Source organism: Cydia fagiglandana, chromosome 5 (genome assembly GCF_963556715.1).
Source record: "Cydia fagiglandana chromosome 5, ilCydFagi1.1, whole genome shotgun sequence".
In the NCBI taxonomy this organism is placed as follows: Eukaryota; Metazoa; Arthropoda; class Insecta; order Lepidoptera; family Tortricidae; genus Cydia; species Cydia fagiglandana.
This window is the reverse complement of record NC_085936.1, coordinates 3,785,668-3,812,112: the sequence shown is the minus strand read 5'-3', so window position 1 is coordinate 3,812,112 and position 26,445 is coordinate 3,785,668. Positions and strand designations below refer to the sequence as shown.

Genomic DNA, 26,445 nt, shown 5'->3' with positions numbered 1-26,445 from the left:
GCCGATCGGCTATTGGTCTGTACCAGTGGCGGCGCGTCCATAAAAGCCGATTCCCATCGGCTTGTCTGTTTTTGGACGTTTGAGCAGAGTTGTAAAGGAAATATGTAAGCCAAATTAGGCCCGGCTTGCCTATGGATATGTTTGACGCGCCGCCACTGGTCTGTACAGTCATCGCAGTCGATGTAGGCTGTAGACTACCTCCTCAAAATACTTTCTTCAGTCGCTGCAACTATCATCTGCAAAGATGCTGTGGCCAATGATGATGCGACGTAAGGGCCCCCCCACATCTGGCGTCTTTCGAGCGTCAGCGTCTACAATTCTATGGCCGACGTCGACGCAACGTCGACGCAGCGTCGACGCAACTGCGCAGCGACGTCATTTTCCATAGCGCTGGACCGACGCCGACAGACGCCGACGCTCGAAAGACGCCAGATGTGGGGGGGCCCTAAGCGCCAGCCGCCATAAGGTACCTTTTGCCGTGGGACGTCACGTATATTTACTATTTCATATCTAGTGAATCTAATTCATTTTCCGAATCGCGCCGTATACATAACTCACTGTATTCAGCTAGCGTAATTCCGAGTATATTATTATAATTAAACGAGATAAATAATTGCTCCGCGGCGCGTAGACATGAAATTACTAACTCTTAGCTACATTTACATTGGAAATGTCTGTTTGTCTTCGTTATTATATTACACATAACAGCCGTAAGAGAAACCAGTTTGAATTCGGAATTTATAGCGCGGGAATACGGCGAGGTTGATGGCTGTTAAGGATGTTATACACGTGATAGTATGGCATTAACATGATCTTTCTGTTAATGCATGATCTGTCTGTCTGTCCGTCGGTCACAGCCTATTTTCTCGGAAACCACTGGACGAATTAAGTTGAAATTTGGTATTTGGTACATATGTAAATTAGGGACCCAAAGATAGACATATTTTTTTTATAATTTTAAAGTACATAGGTTCGAAGTTATTTAAGAAAATAGCCAAAAAATTACCACCCCCTCCATAACTTCTGGGTCTATATAATGTTTTGTATGTATGTAAATGTAACTAAGTTAAAAGCTTTAATGCGTACCCCTAAACCAACGTAATTTTCCTTCAACTACATTATTCCAATCACACACGGGAAATTATATTAAAATGACATAAAATCCACATTGATTATACACACAGTACACGTTTATATTCAGTACGTTCCGAAGATTTACGACCCACGCCGCGGTAACCATTTAAATTTCAACCCGCGCAATTTGTATAATTTCATAGCGACTAACTACGCAGGGAGGTGTGACGTGCGAGCGACGTTTTTGGAGATTAAGCTGTTAAAATTTAATTAAAGGAGGTTTTATTTGTATAAATTAATGACAGTAATTTTGATTGAGTGGCCATAACTTATTTTTTTTATATTGTCATTCCATTTATGATATAAATGATGCGATATTGTTCGTAAAAACTCAATATGAAACAGATAAATATCATAGGAAAATTTTACACTGATCCACTTAATCCCACAATTATTAGTTTTAATTTAGTTTTATTTTATAGATAACTTAGTTTATTTTCATTTTTAATGTTTGTATCTACCTTATAAATAAATATATCCCACAGTTATACCATGGAAGTAAATTCATTTTAGGTTTTTGGAGCTGTCTTAGCAAAAATATTTTAGATAGGTACCAACGTAAATAATTAGGTCTTAAAATTCGTCTGTATTACAAAACTCTACTTCGTTCTTATTTTGTTACTTCGGCCCTGGAATATTAAGAACCCTTATTATGTAACTGTTGCACAAAATACTATTATATAGGTACTAAAAATACATCCCAACCGTGTTTATATTGCTAAAAGAGATAAAAACAAAAACATGTCGACATTTTTTGATACTGAAATGGACGAGACTGGAGGCTAACGTTTATTTTTTTCACAAATTTGATCCATTGTTTTGTGAGGATTGATGTTTTAAATAAAATTCAATGATAACGCACAGTGCAGAAATTATTTTTTATTGGAAGCGGTAGACATATATCAAATATGCATAGTAATTCACTCGAAATACAGGCTGCGCCAAATATTTTTTTGCCACACCAGCCGTAAAAGCTCTTTTATTCGTCAAAAACCGATGTCGCATTTTATCCGTGCGAGGCAAAGTAATTTTATGCAAATATTGAGTTGTTTCATCATGTTTGTTGGTAGGATTGACTTTTAAAGTGATGATTTTGAATGATAAATTTTTAATAGAATTCATTTTGATTTGATGTGTAATGCTTTACAATCGTCATTGAACTAAATAAATTGCTAGTCGAAACCTAAATAATGTATGGAAACAGTCACGTGGTTTTCTTAGCATCTGTCGTCGCGATACATTTTTAGGGTTCCGTACCCAAAGGGTAAAAACGAGACCTTATTACTAAGATTCCACTGTCCGTCTGTCCGCCTGTCTGTCACCAGGCTGTATCTCATGAACCGTGATAGCTAGACAGTTGAAATTTGCACGGATGATGTATTTCTGATGCCGAAATACATCATCACCAACAAATACTAAAAACTACGGAACCCTCAGCGAGCGAGTCCCACTCGCACTTGTTCGGTTTTTTTTCTTTTCGTTTATGGCGTTTGTCGGTATAAGATTGTCATCTTGGCAAGGCCTCCTGTACGGATATGATGGTCGTTCTTGTCCACGTGACAGCGTGATAAAACGGTGTCCGTCACTTTCTGTCCCACGGTGTTAAAAAGTGACAGTTGTTTTATCACGTGGATAAAAATGGATAAAGCCATCCATAATACGCCGCGCCGGCTGAACTTATAACGAAAATGAGCATCTAAAATGTATAAATAGTTGTCCAACATCTTAAAACACTTTGACGTAAAATTTTAACTTTAAATCTCTCGTGTTTTACGTGAAGCCTGATTAGTTATTTAAAGCTTTGCTTTTGGAAGTTTTGGATGAATCAACTAAGCTTTTCGGAAACTTGAAATTGCTGGTAAGCTTAAGTTTAAGACAAGTTTGTATTGTTTTGGAATTAGAATTCTTTTTACTTAATAATTTGGCCTAGCCCCAAACTAAACAAGCTTGTACTAAGGCGGCGACGATATACATACCTATTTACATACTCAACTATACATAACTCGAGAACAAATATCCGTAATGAGCATACAAATAAATGCCCTATCCTTAGTTATTCTTCCTGTCCATTGCTTCTAGAAATATATTCTGTATGTTTAGATAAATATTTAAATAAAAGTAAACAAAATATACCCTCAAATGGTAAGGGGCCATCACCAAGCCAGTTGAAGGTAGATGAAAACGTTACATGATCAAATAAAGTAGGTTAAAGTCAGGTCGTTCAGTTGGTTAACCTACCCGAAAATACACAAATTATTTGTTTACTTTTATTTTTAAAATACCTAAAGATACAGACTATAGAGAAATATTATGACGATTCCATACAATGTTCATTTTGCTGCAATGTCTTACTCTGACTTAGATACATGACCTAATTTCTAAAGGGCCCAATCGTCCATATAACCCCAATAGCGAACAGTTACCAAAACCATTTGCTATCATCCCGACACAAAGAAAGCTAGACCACTCTATTATTGGAATGTATCTCTTATCATTACTCTGATAGCTGCCCGCCGCACCCATGCAATTCACAACGACTCAACTCAGGCCGGCAAATAGCAAAAAAGAACCGTAACATTATGAGATAAAGTTTGTTTTTCCATAAAGGTGTGTGGCCGGTTGTGCAATAAGAGTGAATGGCTAGGGTCAAAGAACAGTGGCTGATTACGGCGAATTGATAGTCCCTAGAATATTACGTTTTACATTATTTCGTAGTATTGAATTTATTTAAAATCAGTTTATTTTATAGGTAAGAGCGCAGAAAAATACTGCTTTACTATTTCGCCAAAGATGAATTTGTTATTTCTAGCCTAATCTGTAAGATTCCGTTTCCGGTACTAGAACTGTCAACACTATAGTGATAATATCCAGTGAAATTAAACGAACAAAAATAGTTATAGCACACTTGGAACAGCGACTTCGTAACAAAACACGAGTAAAACTACTAAGAAGTGTTAACAAATAATCAGAACTGTGTTACTGTGGAAGATCACTGAAAATTAAAACCACGGATCATCGCGGAGTTGAGGTTAGAAACACAACAGACAAGACAATATTATTACTCATTGACATTGTCAAACACCGCCAACAAAATTGACGTTATAGTCAGTGTTGCCAACTGCAATAAACATTTCTACCATTTTCTACTATTACGTTCCAACATACGCAAATACAACTAAATAATAGTAAAATGGAGGGACAATTCCAAACATTATTTGATAATTTGAAGATCGAGATGCAAAAACAAAATGAAGAATTGAAACAATCCGTCACAAAAAATATTTTAGACAAAATGGAAGAGAAGTTAATTCCTATAGTGGAAGAAAATAAAAACCTAAAGGTCAGAGTAGAAAAATTGGAAAAAGAAATAGAGTACCTAAAAAAAGGAGGGAGAGAGAATAATATCATAGTATTCGGCCTGGATGAGAAAGAAACGTCTACCATTGAGTTATTACGGGAATTTAAGGAAAATCTGAAAAACGACTTAAATATTAATATGGAAGACTATGAAATAAACAAGATCTATCGTTTAGGTAAGAAAAACAGAGAAAGCAACAAGCCGAGGCCGGTATTATGTTCGTTTATAAATAACTGGAAAAAGATGGAAATCATTAAAAACAAAAAACACCTAAAGAAAATTCATGTATCTGAGGACTACTCAAAAGAAGTATTAGAAAAGAGAAAAACACTACAAGCAGATTTAGCTGAAGAGAGGAAAAAAGGCAATATAGCATATCTGAGATACGACAAACTAATAATAAAAGAGACCAACGACAACAGCCAAGAGAAAAGGAAAAGGGAATCATCTGCCTCACCCTCTGATTATAACAACCAGCCTAAAAAGCAACTGACTTTATCCACAACCAAGACCAACAGAACAAACGCTTTTGATATGATGCGTTCCAGCTCTCTTTCTAATATATCTACTACCAAAAAACAATAGCAATTAAGAATCGGCAAACGGAATCCAAAACCAACCGAAGAAACTATTAACAACAAAGAAACAGAAAACTACCAAACTCCCCCAAGCCGACTGGTCCTCGTGGGGGAAAGAGACCACAACCCTCCGGCAATAACTGGCAACAACAACAACAACAACAAAAACCATAAACAACAAACATCGAAATTTTACATTGCAGCCCTAAATGTACTTACCCTAAAAAATGAAGAAAATCTTACAGAACTAATGTATGCGTTAGAACACATCAAATGGGACATCGTTGGCCTGAGCGAAGTGAGAAGAATGGGTGAAAATATCACGTCACATCCAGAATACATGCTTTACCATATAGGGGAGACCCCGGGCCTTCATGGCGTTGGATTTATTATCAAAAAGCATATTACAAAGTATATAGAAGGATTCATCGGTATCTCGGAACGTATCGCGATAATGAATTTGAAAATACCTGGATACAAAGATCCTTGGTCCATTGTACAAATATATTCTCCTACTGAACAAGCAAATCTGGAAACAATAAATAAATTCTACATTGATCTAAACAAAGCGATCCAAGATCACGGTCATAAAAACCTTATAGTAATGGGAGACTGCAATGGACAAATTGGGGAAAAGCACCCAGAAGAAAATATGATACTAGGACCATTCACATATAGTAACAAAACTAGAAGTAGAAATGGAGAATTTATCACGAACTTTGCACTAGAAAATAACCTTACAATCTTAAATACTATGTTCATGAAAAAGAAGAAAAACATGTGGACCTGGATCTCGCCTGACGGTAAAACAAAAAATGAAATTGATTTCATAATGACCAACAGAAACAGCTACTTCACTAACTTTACCGTAATCAATAAATTGAACTTTAACACTAACCATAAACTAATTAGAGCAGAACTGGTATCAAAGCAACCAAAGAAACCTAGACCAAGGCAACACCCAGAAAACATAAACTTCGGAAAACACGAAAAGACACTTTGCCCTAAAAGACAAATTCACAGACATCCAATCTAAAACGAAAGGATTAGGGACACAAGATAAATACAACTGGATCGAAAATACCATTAAAGCTCAGATACAACTCAGTGCAAATGCCAAAACCGAGCCGAAGAAATGGCTAACTACAAATACCACAAATCTCCTAGAAGAAAGAAGCCACTTAATTAGTGCAAGAGATGCTCCAGACAGACGAAAACATTTAACGAAAATTAACAAAGAAATCAGAGAAAGTATAAGAAAGGATAGAAAACAAAGCAGAATGGAAATTATAGAAAAGTATATAAGTAAAACGGGAGGAGTAAAAAAAGCATACAAAGAATTAAAGAATTCAATGGATTGGATAAAATGAAAAAAGACAATGGAAAATGTAAACACAACAGAACGGACATATTAGGCACAGCTACATCCTATTACAAGAAACTGTACGAAAATAACACAACAGAAGACGAAATTGATTTAGCAGAAAACTCAGACATTCCTAGCATTATCCAAGCTGAAGTCGAGAAAGCTATAGATACACAAAAATTAGACAAAGCACCAGGTCCCGACGGTATAAATAACGTTATCTTAAAACAATGCAAAGAAGTCTTAACACCAGTCCTTACAAACATATTTAATGATATCCTACACACTGAAATAATTCCCCAGCAATGGACAGAATCCAACATAACCCTACTATATAAAAAAGGGGATAAACACGAAATCGGAAATTATCGCCCTATCAGCCTTATGTCCAACATTTATAAAGTATTCGCAAAGATCATTTTAAAACGGATTGAAAGAACACTAGATGAACATCAACCTATCGAGCAGGCTGGATTTCGGAAAGACTACTCGGTGATCGACCACATCCATGTAGTACGTCAAATTCTAGAGAAGTATCACGAATACCAGCTCACATACTACATCGCATTCATTGACTACAGCAAAGCTTTCGATTCTCTACTACATAATAACATCTGGGAAGCATTAGTAGATCAAGGGATTGAACATAAATACATTCGACTGATCAGGAACGTATATAGGAATAGTACAGCTAGATCCAACTAGAAAAGAAAGGTAATCCATTCAAAATAGGAAAAGGCGTCAGACAGGGAGACCCCCTATCTCCAAAACTATTCTCGGCGGTACTAGAATCAATTTTCAGACGACTTAATTGGCAAAATCTCGGGATTAATGTGAATGGTGCATTGTTGACGCATTTAAGATTTGCTGACGACATAGTGATATTCGCTGAAACACCTGACGTCATCAATCGAATGATAAAAGATCTTACTTTAGAAAGTGGAAAAGTAGGGTTAAAGCTAAATCCCGAAAAGACTAAGATGTTGACAAACGGAAACAAAATTACGATACAGTTAGACAACACCGAAATCAAGTACACCGATGAATACATATATCTGGGGCAGCTCATAACACAAGAAGAACCTATGCGAAAAGAAGTAGAGCGAAGAGTGACGAACGCCTGGAAAAGATACTGGAGCTTAAAAGAGGCTATGAAAGACAAAAATCTGCACATAAACATCAAAAGTCAACTATTTAACACGTGTATACTACCCGTCCTTATATATGGCTGCCAATCATGGAATTTAAATCAGGAAATGACCAGAAAACTCGCAACCTGCCAATACGCTATGGAAAGGAGTATGCTGAGTGTCAAGAAATCAGATAGACTGGGAAATCATGTCATCAGAAATAAAACAAAAACCATAGATGTAACACGGAAAATGAGAAGACTCAAATGGAAATGGGCAGGGCACATGATTAGAGGTATTGATAAATGGAGTAAGAAAGTGACAGGATGGTACCCCAGGAACAGCAAAAGGAAGAGATGTAGACCACGGAAAAGGTGGGACGATGATATTAGAAAAGTGGCAGGAGTAACATGGAACAGAGTGGCTCAAGATAGATCGGAATGGAAAAGGTTGGAGGAGGCCTTTGCCGATATACCCCCCGCGGGTTGCTCACCTTGTCGTGGTGGAGGGGCTTAGTAATCGTGGCTTGGTCACCCACGGTGAAGCGAAGAGGCAACCAGGGCCGGCCTGTTTGACGGTCGGGCTGGCCCGAGGAGGACGCTCCAAGTGGGCTTGTTAAGCCCGCTTGTGACGCGTTGGAGGTAGACCGTCGAGGAAGAGGAGTGTCGGTATTGCGGTGAGCCGTTCTCCCTATCCTCGGCGGCCGAGGTGGGATCGCAGGGGAAGAGGCGTGATGGTATTACGATCGCCACTCGCCCTATCCCCTGCGAACTTGGCGGTGCCGTTCCGCTGTAGCGGCGTTGGTGGGGCTGCAGAGGAAGAGGAATGTCGGTGTTACGATGTGCCGTTCTCCCTGTCCTCTGCAGCCGAATTGTGGTTTTGCGACAGAACCATAGACCTGATCTGTCGCCGGGCGCCGGAGAACTTTCTGGCGCCCGTAGCTTCCTTGTGGCGGGCTCGGGGGGGTCCGCTACAGTGCAGAACGGAGGCGGAGGAGGAAGGCGCGTCGAACCATCTGGCGTGCCTAGCGTGAAGGGCCTTCGGGCATTTGCGAAGGAGCCGCTCGTGGGCGGCTGCCGCCGGTGGGGTCGCGGATGAGTACGCAAGCGTCCCCGTAACCCCACCAATAGGGCGGCGAGGCGGTTTGGGGGGGGTTTTTAGTGGGTATACCGTGGGCCTCATTAGCCTAGACGGGAGTCCCACATAACCACTAGGGTTACCCCCCGCACCCGGGTGGTATGCGGAATGCATTTTCCCCCCTAAAAAAAAAAAAAAAAGGCCTTTGCCGATTGGCAAACAGATCTACAAAGAATAAGCAAGAAGCAAATACTAGAATAAGTTTTTATGTTTATGTATCTTTTGTTTGAATCAGTTTAATGTCATTAGGTTAAGTGGATCTGAATAAACCTATAATCCCGGTTTTTTGATAGGCTTGCGTGGGGACACAGATCCAACACGTAGAGGCCCCTTGGAGAGCTTTAATGCCATGTAGAACGCCTGCTGGAACCCGTTCACAGGTGCAACAATAGACACCCATGAACCGGTCTCAGCAGGCATTGGGACTATTGTAGCAAAAGTGAATAGTATACCGGTCTATGGATTGAAGTTTGGGTGGACTATGAGACTGGGCTATTGTAAAGAGTTCGGACACCTGCCATAACAATGCTAACACACGTTATCGAGGCAGGTGGTGACTTGCCGCTGACTAGATGGGCCCCTGAAACTGCCGTCGTGAAGACGACCAGGGGCAACATCGGTGTGAGCGGCTCAGGGGTGTCGAGAGGTGTGCGCCGCTTTCTACCCAGTGGCTGTTACCAGCCACTGTGCCAACTCGCGTCTTATGCATCTTTCACTTCCACCCCTGGAGCATATAGCTCTAGCGACTCCTCTCTGGACGGCCAATTAAGGCAAGCCAGAGCTGAGAGTCCTGCGGGTCCCCTTGGGGTCCACTCCGACCGACGAAGACACGCCGGAGACGGAGACCCTGACCGACTCTCGGGAGCACTCGGGTCCGTGGGGTCGTTACTCCCCAACAGCTCGCCACAAGCTGCCCTGCGGGCTTATTATTATTATTATTTGTTTGTCCTTTCCAGATCTCGGGACCATGGGGTCCCGGACTTTTGGGAGGCGTGCGTGGGGCCGTAGCCAACAGCGCAGAGGCCCTTTAAGACAATTTAATCTAAAAGCAAGGGATACACGTGGCGGATACCATCCCCGAGCGCACAATATGATACATTCGGAGATGGTCCCCGCCAGGTGCAAAGACTATTGCAGTGCAGCACTTTTGTGCTGCGATGGGAACTAAGGTCATAGGCTATTGATTTGAATGTTGGATGGACTGGATATCGGGCTATGAGATAAGACTAGCGGACACCTGCCGTGACAATCAGTCTCAATATTGTTAAAGACAGGTGGTGACTCGCCAACTCATTGAGTGGGCCCCGCAATGGCCGCACGCACAGTGCGACAACAGGGCAACACTTTGGAGTGGCTGTAAAGTTGTCGAGAGGTGAGTCTGCGGTGTGCCAGATCCCGGTAATCCGTTCAGCAGGCCGCCGGCGTTATGACATTTTACACTTCCAACCTGGAGCATAGGTCCCGCTCTTGCGACTCCACTCTGGCCGGCCGGTCAAGGCAAGCACAGAGGCGAGGGCCAGATGACAGGGCCCTCTGAAATAGGGGTCCGCGGTGTCGCCACTCACCGTCAGCTCGCCACAAGCTGCCCCCGCGGGGTTATTATTATTATTATTAATCTGTAAGATGAATGAATACTAATCAAGTTAGGTAGGTACATGGTCTAGGTCAGTGTTTTCCAAACTGAGGGACCCCTCAGGGGGTCGCAAAGCCTCATCCAGCCTTAAAATGATACATACGTGAAACATTTTGTTCATACTAAGGGGGTTGGGTTGCGTCATCAATAAGTTTGAAAAACACTGTAGGTCATACTACGTTATACTAAACAAGTTTTACCATGAAATCGTTTTTACATTTCAGCGTACCTATCATTTGTATCTATGTTTTCTATAAAAATTGTTCTGTCAAGGGTAATCCCATAGAATAGCTATCTATGTTATTATTTACCTTTTTCTCTCAGAGTTTTAATAGGGAGACATGACATGACATCGCGAAATATGCACACTTACGAGTATTCGTAGTTGCCGGAGCTTGTGTATATGTATTACCAAAGTAATGGTAAGTAACATTCCATTTCTGACTGCAGCTGCACTACTAGTATTGAACGCGTCGGTGTTATTCTCAATTTCCATAGTAAAATGAATAGTAATGCAGCTGTCGTTGGAAATGGACTGTCACCTTAATAAAACATTAAGAAATGACACAGCTAAAACTTTATACCCACATTATAGCTACCCTTTTTTATCAAACTTTTTTTCCGTAAAAGTGACTCATGTTATCGCATTCGCGGGACAAATAAAAACATTTCTCCGCGAGGATACCCTTATCGCCGGCCGTGACCCGCGTTATCAGTCACGTCGGGTCCTGGCCGACATTAGTCAACAATTTTTACAACTAATATTGACTGACTAGCGACCGGCCGTGGCTTCGCACGGGTTAACAAATTGTACACCTAAACGTCAAACGTCAATAAAATTATGACGATTAAATATTGATTGCACTGCGTGGGCTATCATAATTGCTGCAGACTTTTCTTGGTCTAACTCTATCTCTCCTTAGCTAAAATACTTAGAGTAGGTATGAAATGTTTCATAGCATATAATGATGACTCGCAACCGCTACTAAAAGTATGCTAAGTAGCTCCAACTTGCGAGCACAAAGTGCCTAACTTCAACACCTTAACTTAGATTATGTTAAAGACATACTAAGTGGCATGGTTGAGAGTTTGTGTGTAGTAAATATTTGAATAAAATTCAATGCATTAGCCAATGAAGTATTCGAGACACTTCTATAATAATTCCGATTGCGGGAAATTCAGCACACGGGTTTATCATCATCATTATCATATCAGCCAGAGGACGTCCACTGCTGGACATAGGCCTCCCCCAAAGAGTGCCACAATGACAGGTCTTGCGCCACCCGCATCCAGGCCATCCAGCGGACTCCCGCATCCAGGTCGTCAGTCCACCTTGTGGGGGATCTACCCACGCTGCGCCTTCCGTTACGTGGTCGCCACGCGAGAACCACATTTTATAAAAAGTTTAAGTTCCTACTAGAATTTAACTAATTCTTTTTAATCTCTGGAAGAAGTCTACTCTTTAAGGTCGACTTATTTCGTGAAACGATTATAATAAACCGATTTTGATGATCGGACCATAAAATAATCAATTCATCACCAAGAAGGAGATAACAAAACTTCCGTGTGACACACACATATTAAAATACGAGAGTGATCCACTTTAAAATATTTAAGAAGAAGATAGATTATGTGCGGGAAACAATACATTCTACAACTCTTCTCTTTCCGCACAGACTCTACCCAAGAAAGACTTACTTTTAGAAAACTTACTGTGATATTTAATTGTGAAACGATAGAAACGAAACGAAACGAACGAAATCGTAGATAATGATATCGTATGTGAAACCAAAGTCCAACCTTAAGGGCAAATCGCCTCAATACTTTTAAAAGTTAAACAGCAGGTACTAAATCTGTGTTCAAAACGCTTTTAATAGAAAAATGGCGTAACTGCCTCTAATTTACAAGTAAATTATTACCTTTTGTTTAAAGTTCAAAGTTTAGGGGACCGTTTAATCTCGAGGTTTGTATTCCGAGTCGATATGCGAGCGTCTCAGAGAAACCAATATAAGTATGAACTCCGACTTTTTTTTAATACCACGTCGGTGGAAAATAAGCATACGGCCCGCCTGATGTAAAGCATTCCTCATAAACCGCACATTGCGCGACTATTTAGGCTCTAGAGTATGAGGATGAACACCGACGGCGACGGCGAGCGGTGCGGTGTTAGAAAGTGGCCGTGGGCATCATGTCAAACAAATCTTCAGAGCACACACAAGGAGGTAGAGTCTCCTTAGACTTAATAAGGTCCAATAGGTACCTCTTGTGTGTTTGTGACTCCGACTAAGGTTACATTAGGATTCAGACTGCAGCAGCATTGCTGCCGACTTCATTGCTGCAACAAATGTGACAGTCAATGTCGATGTTTTGTCATTGACATTTCCTGGAGCAATAGGTACTGTAGCAGTAACGCTGAAGCAGTCTGAATCCAAATATCATCTTGAGACATCATCGTTTCCATTTTTATCGTCTGTCACTCAATGCCCGACACTTTCGCACTTACATACGATAAAAATGTGACCGTGTTGCCGCCGCTGAGTACCAGAGTCATTTAGGTAGTTTTTCATTTGAAACCTTCTTGTAGGTATTCCATTATAGTTCAAAATTCGATCCGAATTTGTCCTTTAAAGGGATATCGGGACTTAGAAGGCTAGAGATCACATATGACTGGTTAGTTTAAGATAGAGTATCTAAGCGATGGAAATATATCTGGTTAGGGTTCCGTCTTGTTGTGGTCTCTGCCATTAGTGAGGAGTTTGAATAGTTTTGTTACAGTTGTGTTATGTGGATGGAGATTTGCGGTTCTAAGCGGGATTATTGACATGTTATAAGAACCACACCCACAATTTAGTCTCCATTATTCGAAATTTTCAAAACTTCGGCATTAGGCACAATTGCGAAGGTAGATTCTAATCACTAAAATAATATTACTTTGCAATTCCATTAAATATCAAACTAATGAAGCCAATTTTAACTTTAAACTTCAAAATGTTCATTTACTTATTTGAGTAGGCCTATATTACAAGCACTTTCGAATTGTCGTTTACATATATTCTACAGGTTGGCTAAAAAATAACTGCAATTCTGTTGCCAGAGAGGTTTTGGAATTATACCTAGCAACTTTTACAATTGGACCAACCCAGGAATAGCAAAAAAAAAATGGTTGTTTCGTACATTTTGACTGGTCCATTTGCTATGGGTAAATTTGCCAGGGAGGTTTTAAGATTATTCAGTTTAATCTTAATACCTGCCTGGCAACGGAAATGCAGTTATTTTTTGGCCACCGTGCATAATATGATCAGTTACTAAAAAGCGTTTTTCAATAAAATTACATGTTCAAGCTTCACGGTTGTACATTCGCCATCAGATATATCGGAGCGTCCAAGGTGTTCACAATATCTGAACACGCACTTTAACGCCCTGACAACAGAGGCGTGTTCAGATATTTGTGAGCGCCTTGGCCGCTCCGATATATCTGATGGCGACTGTAGTGGATGAGCAGGATGAGGGTTCTTTCCCAAAGTTTGCGTTAATTCAATTGAAATGATTGAATAACACACAGATGGTAAACAATAGGCAACCCAAAGCCCCATCAGCCCTTACGTTGGAATCTTTTGAAATATGCCATTGTATTAATTTCAATGAACGTGCTTAGGCATAGGAAGGGTTATTATTGATATTATAATAGTAACTTTGATAACGGATTACTTTGTTTAAATAAGTTAAACTTTGTGTTATTGTATTTGTATAATCTTTCTTAGCCAGGTATAAGGTATAGCTTTTAGTTGACAGACTGGAGATTAATTGAAAAGATAAATTTATTATTGTTCAAGCATTATTGAGAAGACAATTTGAAAGTATTTAAATTTCAAATCTAGGAAACTGCGAAATCCAATTTAGAGTTAACTTTCACAGGCATAGAAGCGTCAATTTCTTAGAATTTCCAGACAAAATGACCAATTTTTATTGTTCGTAAATACTTAGATACAGTAGCCTATATATGTAACAGTGACTTTTACCACTTTAGACAAAATTGCAGAAACACATTATGGACAAATTCATTAATAAAGTGGCCATCTTTGTGATCTACTGTAATTAAGTACCTATTTTATTAAAATGTTAGCAAGGTAGAAGTACTAGTGCTCGACGCTGCACTAGTATTCGACATGGGCAATTTATGTCAAAGTAATATAGGTTAAAAACGGCGAAGATTTTTCTGTGTTCAAATTTAATCCTTGTCACTTTCACATAAAGTGCCCATGTCGAATACTAGTGCAGCGTCGAGCACTAGTGCTTCTACCTTATAAGTACTAGATTTGTATAAGTAGGTACAAATCTAATATTATTCTTATTGTTTCAGGTGACATCAAACAATGTTATAGTGTTTGTGAGTGCATAAAACAAAATGAAGTCTCGGTGTAGACGTGCGTCCGCCGCGACGATCGGCGCGCTACTGACAATAATCGTGTGCGCAGTGCCCGAAGTTAGCTCGGTGGAGGGGAGGGAGTCGCATAGGTATACGATAGAGGAGCTCATGACGATGCATGTGGAGCATAAGGATTCTGGGGATCTTGGGATGGATCCGTGCAAAGCTGGTAAGTTTATTTTTTCGCCTCCTTTTAGGTACGATTTAAATATAAACAATATAATCATGATCATTCTATGACTCATACATATATACATACTTATATCACTGGCTCAGTGACTCAAAGACGATCTTGGCCTCTGACACAAGAGAGCGCCACTCTGTCCTATACTACGCCACTTCACGCCAGTTGGGTATTTCGAGGGCGGACAGGTCTTTTTGGGGTTCGTCACTTCAGCGGTACCTATCTGGGACTCATAATGTTACGTAATATTTTGCCTACGCCACGCAACTCGCATTTTTTGACCCTTCTTATACAACGGTTGCATAAAATACTATAAGCTGACGAGTGTTCAAATCTATTTCTAAAGCGACGCAAAACATATATAAATATCCCAAAATCTGTTATTTCTCACTTTTAGTCCAATCAACCCAACATGATCGCAAATTAAAATCTAAAATCGAGTTAAAATAACATTTTACGTTCTTTTTCCCGAAACCATTTTACCTCCGAACATTAAACGCGGGGTTTTCGATGCCGCTAAAGGGGCGCAAAACCGGATTTCCGGCGTGGACACCTTATGATTCCATCATTTTCAACTGATTGCCCGGCGAATTTCACAGTTTTATTTAGGCTGTGGTATAAAATATGGGAAATTAGCGTATCTTTATACAAACCTTTGTTTAATTTGGTCTAGCTCTAAGAAACAAAAACTTAAAAACCGGGCAAGTGCGAGTCGGACTCGCGCACGAAGGGTTCCGTACCATAATGCAAAAAAAAACAAAAAAAAAGCAAAAAAAAAACGGTCACCCATCCAAGTACTGACCACTCCCGACGTTGCTTAACTTTGGTCAAAAATCACGTTTGTTGTATGGGAGCCCCATTTAAATCTTTATTTTATTCTGTTTTTAGTATTTGTTGTTATAGCAGCAACAGAAATACATCATCTGTGAAAATTTCAACTGTCTAGCTATCACGGTTCATGAGATACAGCCTGGTGACAGACGGACGGACGGACGGACAGCGAAGTCTTAGTAATAGGGTCCCGATTTACCCTTTGGGTACGGAACCCTAAAAAGGAAATTGTATTTTCAGATTTAGCCGAAATCTAACCACACCTATGGTTATTTTGATTTTGAGATATTGAGATATCATTATAACGTAATGACATGGACATGATTAAAATAGCTCAACTATCCAGGCACAGTCGCCGTCAGATATATCGGAGCGGCCAAGGTACTCACAAATATCTGAACACGCCTCTATTGTCAAGGTGCTAGAGTGCGTGTACAGATATTTTTGAGCACCTCGGCCGCTCCGATATATCTGATGGCGACGGTACCTAACTGTAGGTAATGGACGTCGTTTGTGCATATTAAAGTCCAGAATCGATAGAGTGATGACCGCTATACTACGAAGAAATATTGATAATTGTAACTGCACTCTAGACCTACGCCGATATTGACATTAAGTTATGTACCTATGTACATAATTAATATGTACTGCAATGGGTGCTTTTATGTAAATAGTGACGTCCTGAAATATATACTTCGATATTAGAAAAACATCCTCAGAAAGTGACTTTCCAAGGCACAGTCCTAGCCATATCTCAATATATCTTCTACTTTTGTTAACACATTCAACACCAAGAACCCGACTGTCGGGTACACTGTTCGTAGCGTTCGTGTTAACACATTCATTACCACTAAGTGCTACGGGTTACGCTCGTAGCGCGTAGCCACGGTTTCGCCGTATGTAGCGCGTAGTCGCTACGAACAGTGTACCCGACAGTCGGGTTCTTGGTGTTGAATGTGTTAAAGGACACCTCTGGAGTTGCAGGCATCCATAGGCTACGGTGACTGCTTACCATCAGGCGGGCCGTATGCTTGTTTGTCACCGATGTGGTATATAAAAAAGACCAAGCCAAAAGTAGCTTTCAAATTAAAATGTTACTCTGTAATCGGTCCACCCGCCGTATAAATACTACAACGCAGACAGATAATGACCTCCGAAAATACCCAATCGTCTGTTTGTCCCGCTGTTCTCCCGCATCTTGGCACCACCCTTCAGAATTTCAATGAAAGGGGGTTTTTATCGCCAGCCGTTGATTTCTGTTTTAGCACTTTTTAATAGCCCGGCCTCGAGGTAGAATTTAATTCTTCGTCCCCTCAGATTCCTGAATAGTTCAATTTTTGAATTTTCGGTCTGAAACTTTTTCAATTTCAGTAACAGTTTTAGTGGCGTGCTGCTAATTGTGTTTTTATGGGGCCGGTGACTTGAATTAAGTTTTCAGCTATGCGTTTGGTGTGAGGTACTAAAATTTGTTCCTATTCTGTTAAATGCAAAACTTTGTAGGTTTTATATTCTTTGCGTTAAAAACTGTTGAAAATATACATGTAACAGTAGATTTAATACCTACTCCCGAGTATATGGGGTCATTGCGCTAGTTTTCGTCCATGCTCCAGTCTTAGTTCACTTGATGGATTAGCAAATAAATAGGTATTTCAGTTTTAATTTGCTTCTTGCGAAATAGCACTTTTACTTAGATATTAAGGATTGCAATAAGTCCAAATTTGTGTTTATATTAAAACTTCGTCAACTGGACAAAAACTAGCGCAATGACCCTATAACTAGCAGCCCGAAAAACGTATACAATTTCGCAAGCAACACTGTAAAAGACAATTCCAATACTCGTTTATCGTTATCTAAACTCAATCGGTAAAAACCGACAACCTTTATCGGTACGGGCCGGACACGGCGCCGTAAAGTGGAATCCGGCACTGCATAAACCTTTAAAGTCAATAAAGCGGACCCTCATCAAGCGAACCGTAAAAATCGGACAATACCGGTTTTCAGCCCGACGCCGATTTATTCCTGACGATTGAACGGTTTTTTTGCCGTTATTTGTTTAGCTGTTGATCGTCTTCGTTTTACTTTGAGTTTATTTTAAATGGATATGTTGGCGGCCGATCGTAAGATCAGGCAGATCGTAATGTTCCTGTGTAATGTTTTGACGATAGTCACATTAAACCAATATATAGCCAGGATAGGTTCGTTAGGTTGCTTCAGATGCCCGAAGGGCAAACTGCCAAAAAAGCGGGGCTCCGTCGACTCAGGGAACGAGTCAAAGATTTTCACGTTTCACGATATGCCTAGGAATTTCACGATATGCCTGATCTTACGATCGGCCGCCGACAGATATACGGGTACAACACATTACTCTTTATTGAACACCTCCCATACTCTCAGTTTACAATAATATAAATGTACGTTACAAACAAAGACAATAGAGTTAACAACAGGCGGTCTTATCGCTTAAGTGCGATCTCTTCCAGACAACCTTTGGGTATAGAATATACGGTAGGTAGCGCAATGAAAAAATTTGAATATAACCAAACAAAACAAAACATAGATAAACATACTTAAATACGTATAACCATAAAAATACATAGACATAGACATACATAAGTATATGTCGCAGTAAGATAGATAAAGCCGTTATATAGTTATAACCCTAGGGATATAATTATATGACGTAACATAGTTATACGAAAGCGATTCATTACTATCTTACTAGGTATATAACTATAATACGGCTTTAGTTTAGTGATATAGTTATATTACTGGATTAAGTTTAGTGATATAGTTATATTACTGGATTAAGTTTAGTGAAATAATTGTAGGTAGGAGTGCAGCGGTGCGGCGGAGGTATAGTTATATCCCAAGGGATATAGTTATATGCCGTATAATACTTTTTAGCAATATTACGTAAAAGTACAGGTCGATTCACGAAAGCTGGCGCGAGATTTCAACTGAGTGACAGCTATTTTCATTGAAATTCTGTCAATTCTCGCGCCAGCTTTCGTGAATCGATCGCAATGCCTCATAAACCCTTAAAAATAGCAGCATGAAAATATATATAATAGTTATCTTACTAGGAATATGATTATAATACGGCATATAACTATATCCCTAGGGATATAACTAAACCTCCGCCTCACTGCCGCACTCCTAATACCTACAATTACTATCTTACTAGGAATATGATTATAATACGTAGTTACGTATTATACGGCATATAACTATATCCCTAGAGATATAACTATACCTCCGCCGCACCACTGCACTCCTACTTACAATTATTTCACTAAACTTAATCCAGTAATATAACTATATCACTAAACTAAAGCCGTATTATAGTTATATACCTAGTAAGATAGTAATGAATCGCTTTCGTATAACTATGTTACGTCATATAATTATGTCCCTAGGGTTATAACTATATAACGGCTATATCTATCTTACTGCGACATATATACTAATTAAGTATATTTTTTAGTTATAATTAATGTAAATCTGGTGATGCTTGTAATGCTATTTTAATAGTTTGTAAAGATGGATAACAGGAACGAAAAATGTTAAAATGTGTTATAATTTCACGCTTTTTTGACAGTGTTTTTTATTTAAATATATAGCTTTATGTTAAAGTAACGTGGCTAATTTATAAGAATAAAATTTTGCGCAGTATTAATTTACACGTTAAACTAACACATAAACTAGGTTTAAAGAACTTTATGTCTCAAACATATAAATTAATATTAAATAATCTTAGATGAATTCGCCCGACAGCACAATATTAAAGAACTCTTAGCACAAAATCGTAGGCCAAAAAGCCAATTAGAAGCAAATAGTTTTTTATTTCAGCCACTGACACCAAATCAAATTGTTTTAATTTTAAGTTTAAGCGAAATTTAAATTTCGAACTGTCACTCGGAGATAGTATTTTAATTTCATTCTAAACCGTTTGAAGACGACAAATTGGATTAATTCGCTGAGTTCATAGATTTTTTCGTTATTAAAAATATTCGCGAAGTCGGCAAAAATGCAAGGAGTCCCTTTTGATGTTGGAGCACCCAATTTTGCCGATATAAGACGTTGTTACGAAAATTTCTGTCGTGATTTGGAACGCTACTCAACCGCTCTAGAGGCTATTGGAGAATCTGTAACTTGAGAGTAATGTAGCCTTGATAGGAAAATAATCCAATATTGGGTAATGCGAAGTAAATTTTAGATTTTATTAGTATAGTTACCTACCCTATAGGTAGTTACCTAACTATATTAATATAATCTAAGCTTTTGAAGCTTATAAAAATTAACAAACACAAAAACTATTCACAATTACGTAAGCTATCCTAGTATACATCGATATCACCAGTTGTTAAGGTCGTATCAAAACCAGATCAAAACCATAACAAATCGTGAGATTAGAATCGACCTCCGGTTAACACTTTACCAGGCTGACATTTCAAAAATGACAGTCGAATGTCAGTCTTACTCATCGAAAATAGAACACATGTTTGAAGTGCCGTATGTGGGAAATATATATCCCTTAGCTATACTTGCACCATCCCACTAACCCGGTGTTAACCGGTTAAACCGTTAACACAGTGTCAAATTATACTGGTAACCATGATAGCTCCAGGTTTAACCGGTTAACCCGGGTAAGTGGGATGGTACAAGTGGCCCTTAGCCTGGTAAAGGGTTAAAGAACCACTTGCACAGTTGTAAGTGATCAAATACTCGTAAGATTGCACTCCTCGAAGTGCTTTCGAGCTCGAACGAGCGTGCAATTTGTTACCTCACTTCATTTCGCAACGACTTCGGATTGTTGAATCAAGTTTTTTTGCAATATCTTTACTAAGCTTGAACTCGTATTTTTTACGTTTATAGTATGTTGTATCTTTAGGTATTTAAATAAAAGTAAACTAACAATTTGTAAATTTTCGGGTAGTTATAATATTTATTGGTTAAGTAACCAAATACTGGATCAGTCACTGAACGACCTGACTTTAGCCTACATTATTTGATCATGTAATGTTTTCATCTACCCTCAACTGGCTTAACACATTCAATACCACTAAGTGCTACGGGTTACGCTCGTAGCGCGTAGCCACGGTTTCGTCGTATGTAGCGCGTAGTCGCTACGAACAGTGTACCCGACAGTCGGGTTCTTGGTGTTGAATGTGTTAAGGAGCCATTTGAGGGTATATTTTGTTTACTTTTATTTAAATACCTAAAGATACAGAGTATAACTTAATTAAGTAGGTACCTTTGTATATGTACGTACCTACATAATGTTAATATACAGCGTTGTTGTAATTTTAATGTTGTCTTAAACTTCTTATTTAGGTAATTATGTAAAAAATACCACCTCAGCATGACCACAATCTTTTGCCAACAAATCTACCAACTAAGCTTTGCATTTCCATCTTACTATATTTTTCCTGAGTTATTTTCCATTTCACTAGGTTATAATTTATTGCACTATATATTTATGTGAAAATTTTCCAACTAACTTAATTTTTTTTATTTATATTAATTATTTTTATTTTGTCAAAAATTACAGACAAACAATCGGTAGGTTCAAAAGGCTATAAACACAATATACAAATTAAAACAAAACTAACACTATCTTAATCTTAAATTATAGCTACAAATATGTCCTATTCCGCTGGCACTCGGTAGGGGGCCCAGAAGACTGGCCGCCATTTTTATTTAATTAAATTACACAAAAAAAAAAAAAAACATTTTTCTAACCTAACACCTTGCCGAACTACTACCAACAAAATAATTCTTTACTCTCGACTCAGAACGAACATTTAATCTACAGCGTTTATACTGCATTTAAGCAAAATACCCTCGCTTGCTCAACCTGCCACTGGCAGGTAAAAAAAATAAAAACTCGACGTTTTCATTAATTTTTCGTAGCAAACTGCAGTAAATCGTAGACGTGTAGCGCCCGTAGAGCCTGCTACGACCGCTACGGCGTAGCGCCTGATTTATGAAAGCCTTCGATGCATATGCATGTTTCGGTGCGGTTCTCATTAAAGTAATGGTTTGTTAATAAATTAACGCCATTTATCGGGTTTATGTCTTGCACTGTTTAATTAAATTAGATTTTGGCATAATGAGATAATTTAATGCAGTTAGCGAATTTAAAAAAGTGTACATAATATAATTATTGGTACATAATATAAGAATAAGTTGGAGGGACAAAGAGCGATTATAAGTCAAAGTTCCAGTTTTCGTTAGTTTAAAAAGTCTTGCATATATCATCATCATCATCATCATTTCAGCCTGTATACGTCCCACTGCCTGCTGAGCACAGGCCTCCTCTCATGCGCGAGAGGGCTTGGGCTATAGTCCCCACGCTAGCCCAATGCGGATTGGGGACTTGCATATATAAATGGTACTTACTCATCCGTTTTTGAAGAATAAAGAGAGCTTTTAGGTACTAGCTGTAGGCCTAGCACAGGAGGGGCGCGACAGTATGTCGCTAGCGAGATAGACTACCTGTCTTTTTCTAACTAACTAATTAAAGAGAGATGGGTAATCTATCGGGGGGCCGGATACTGGCCGATAACCGCGAAAATCGAAGTTCGCAAATTGCGGGCATCTTTCTCTGTCACTCTAATTACGCCGTCATTGGAGTAAAAGAGAAAGATCCTCGCAATTTGCGAATTTCGGTTTTCACAGTAACCCCTCTGTCCCGGCTCGTGGAAAAAAAAATATGATCGCGTTTCACACATTAATAAATCTGATTCGATTTCGGTCGCTGATAACAGTGATAACACAAACTCAACCGGAATATAAGGTACGCTTTTGTTTTACTTTCCCGTCATAATGACCCCTTTGTGTTGAGTAGGGCCCGGGCCCTACTAACATTAGAGATAGCTGATAGGGCACGCTGACAGCTCGCGTCTTAGAGCATTTAATAACTAGAGTCGCCTTTAAAACTGCCGAAAAACTTGCACAATTGTGCAAACTTTAGTATGGACTGACATGGCTATTTGTACGTTACGTACAAATCATGTCTTCTTCTTCCTCGCGTTATCCCGGCATTTCGCCACGACTCATGAGAGTCTGGGGTCCGCTTGAGAACTAATCCCATGATTTGACGTAGGCACTAGTTTTTACGAAAGCGACTGCCATCTGACCTTCCAACCCAGAGGGTAAACTAGGCCTTATTGGGATTTAGTCCGGTTTCCTCACGATGTTTTCCTTCACCGAAAAGCGACTGGTAAATATCAAATGATATTTCGTACAGTCGACGGTAAAAATATGGGTGTAGACAACTTACTCAAAAATATGTCCCATAGTTCTTAATTCACTGACATAAGAGTTATGGGACATATTTTTGAAATGATTTGTACACCCATATTTTTACCGTTGACTGTACATAAGTTCCGAAAAACTCATTGGTACGAGCCGGGGTTTGAACCCGCGACCTCCAGATAAAAAAATAAAAATAAATAAATAAAGCGTTTATTCACAAGCTTACTTACATTTAGATACAATACATTCTTCTGCCAAACCACATAGCGGTTTGTTGGCAGACGAGGCTCCTATTATAATTAGCTTAATATGCAAGTACTAGGTAGTTTATTTATATGTAACTTAAACTTATTGATACTTACTGATTGCAAGTCGCACGCTCTCACCGCTAGGCTACCAGCGCTTCTATTGTGCAAACTTTAGTATATACTGGCTATTTGTACGTTACGTACAAATTATGTAGAAATAGCAATACATTCGACGTCCCCTCCCCCGCAAACATCGGCAGACTGTTTCGTACAGAAGCCGTCTCCAGTTACTAAATGCTCCAAGGCTTGAGTCGACACCGGCGGGCCTATGATGGTCGCGCTTTTATCGTACCACCGAGCCCGTCACTATCTAACGAGTATGTTAGACAGTGACGCATGGCATGATAGACGATAATAGTGCAACCATTGTAGATTTTAATTCTGTTACTGTCTATTACTGCTTGTTAAATTAATGCCTATGATATTATATTAAGGACTTGTTTATATTATAGCGATCATACAGGATGGCAAAAAAATACGTTGACCAATAATTTTAGAATATTTTTCTTACATATTTAACAAAATTTAATTTAAAATTAAAACTACATAAGTAGGTATATACATTTAAGTAAAATAATATAATTATCTTAAAAAAAATATTTTTTAACGGATCTAAAGCCATAGGAGAATAGAGTGAAGAATAGAAGTAATATTTTCCTTTCCCAGAAATGATCCTCCCTATGATCATCTAAGTAATTTCCGTTCTCACGCAATACCTTCACTAAAGTGTCGGTCTTCTATAAGAAGCCACCTACTAAAATAAACACTAAACGCCAACTATTATATGAACTGCCCAGTGGCTCCCCATAATTTTGCCACTAAGTGTATCATAAAAAGTGACGTTTCGTTTAGCACGTCGCGGTACAATCGCGGCCACTTTAACATGCCTTCACTGGAGGCTATTTTTCCTTTTGCCAACGCAATGCCTGAAGGAAATAGAGGAGGTACGCTCGGAAAACTTCTAATTATGTATATTCTCATTTTTTTGGGGTATAATAACGTATGCTGTACATTTAACTGCACTTGTGTGCAAAATCATGTATATTGTGTATTGTATTTTTTTTTAGGTTTTGCCCGTGATTAAAACGAGTTTTTATTTATATTTATATAGGCCTACGGCTCGATTCGGGAAATGAACAAGAGAGGCACTAGATATGAAATAGTAAAGATATGTGACGTTCCACGCCAAAAGGTACCTTACGGCGGCTGGCGCCGCGATTCAGGAAATTAATTAGAGATTCACTAGATACGAAATAGTAAAGTTATGTGCCCGGGTTGGATCCGGGTATGTCCTTAAACTACGTCCAAGACCACCGGTGGACGGGCAGCAGCGTCCCTCAAATTCGGTGTACTCGACTGCGATCGCCAACCCGCCTGCCAAGCGTGGCGATTATGGCATTCACCCCCCAAAGGGGGAGGCCTATGTTCAGCAGTGGACGTCTTATGGCTGAGATGATGATGATGAAAGTTATGTGACGTTCCACGATAAAAGGTACCTTATGGCGGTTGGCGCTTACGTCGCATAGCGCCGCAATAATATTGGAGCGACGTTAATAATCGTAAGCGCCAACCGCCATAAGGTACCTTTATCCGCGGGACATCACATATCTTTACTATATCGTATCTAGTTAATCTCTAATTCACTTTCCGAATCGCGCCGCTAGAGTGTCCTACTGCTGGGCAAAGGCCTCCCTTTCCACGTGTCCCGGTCTTGATCTGTCTCCCACCAGTTCCTATCAAAGTCGTCAAGGTCATCTCGCCAGCGCCGTCGAGGTTTGCCGCGACCCGGGTTTGATGTGGGTTGTTATTAACCGACTTCCAAATCTCAAAGAAGGAGGTTATCAATTCGGTTGTATGTTTTTTTTTTTAACCCACAGATCATCCGGAATATGGCAAACGTGTCCCGCCTAGTCCCACTTTAGCTTGGCGGCTGATTCAGCCACATCATCTATTTGAGTTTTAAAGTACCTAGGTATAAAACGAGTATAAATTAAAAATAAAAGTTCTGTCTATTGTAACTCATACTATGATTTCGTTCCCTCATTGCTTAGGATCACAACCGCATGTTATTCGTCTCCATTTTGTCATAAGCCATGTGAACTGCACGGTCTGGACTGGACCTCTCCATAGCATGGTAACTACCATTTACTTTTTTTTAGAAAAATCATCAACTGTTCGGTTATTTAGAATCATGAGTAGACTATTGAATGAGACAAAGAAAAAAGTATCCCCAGCTTTTTTTTGTGACGGTCCATGCAAATTTATATGAAAATGCGTCACAAAACCGTCATTTTTTTGGAGACATATTTTTTTTTCTTATTAAATCGATAGTCCTTGTGATTCTGTGTACAAATAACCAAAAAGTTAATGGCTTTCGGAAAAAAGTAAATGGTACACTTTTAAGTCAAAATGCCCAGGTAATGTTAGCCAGCCTTGGCGACTGTATGTCGTTCTAGCATTTAAAAGAAGCTCATATCCAAACGGCCCAGCGGCGCTGCGCTCATTTAGAGCAGGAATGAGCGGCCGATAAGGGACGCACATAGACTAGGAATTCTCTAGACCGAGTTTAGAGCAATTATTTCATCCAACCGATGATGCCAATAATGCGGGAGTGCGCGGGACGAGGTGAGCGAAGTTCCGTGCCGTTATTGGTCCGTTCAAAGACACGGACGTCACACAAACAGCCGTATTCGACCAATGAGATATGTCAAATACTAGATATTGAAACAATATGTATTAGATATGCCAGTGTCAAACAAGTGTCAAAAGTGACGTATTTGTTTGAAGAAACGTAAATTTTGACACTTGTTTGACACTGACATATCTAATCCATATCTTTTCTAGATCTATTAACTGACGTATCTTAAAGTTGGAATCGGGCCGAAAGACACTTTCGACTCGAACATGGAGTAAAATTACCGTATGCCGTAATTTTTGTAAAAATCTGTCTGACTCTTATTTGTGTTTGTATTTTCTGTTTTTTTCTATGTACTGATTGTTTTTTTTCTGTCATTTTTGTATTTGAATATTCTGTGTGTGTTGTAGCAAACAATTAAACAGATTATCTATCTATCTATATATCATGTATGCGTGGCAGAGG

At 39.3% G+C, this 26,445-nt stretch overlaps 2 protein-coding genes across 2 annotated transcripts in view; both read left to right on the top strand.

Annotated features, from left to right (window-relative positions):
• Positions 1 to 26,445, top strand: part of LOC134664314 (bone morphogenetic protein 1) — a 123,812-nt gene that overhangs the window by 4,606 nt on the left and 92,761 nt on the right. The window contains exon 2 of the mRNA XM_063520884.1: positions 14,697 to 14,931. Coding sequence (XP_063376954.1) covers positions 14,742 to 14,931 — 190 coding nt within the window. The 5' untranslated portion in view covers positions 14,697 to 14,741. The remainder of the gene's footprint in view (positions 1 to 14,696; positions 14,932 to 26,445) is intronic.
• LOC134664307 (uncharacterized) lies at positions 3,964 to 8,031 on the top strand. The gene has a single exon (XM_063520876.1). It carries the CDS (start codon positions 4,325 to 4,327, stop codon positions 5,075 to 5,077), a length of 753 nt encoding a protein of 250 aa, XP_063376946.1. The 5' UTR covers positions 3,964 to 4,324; the 3' UTR covers positions 5,078 to 8,031.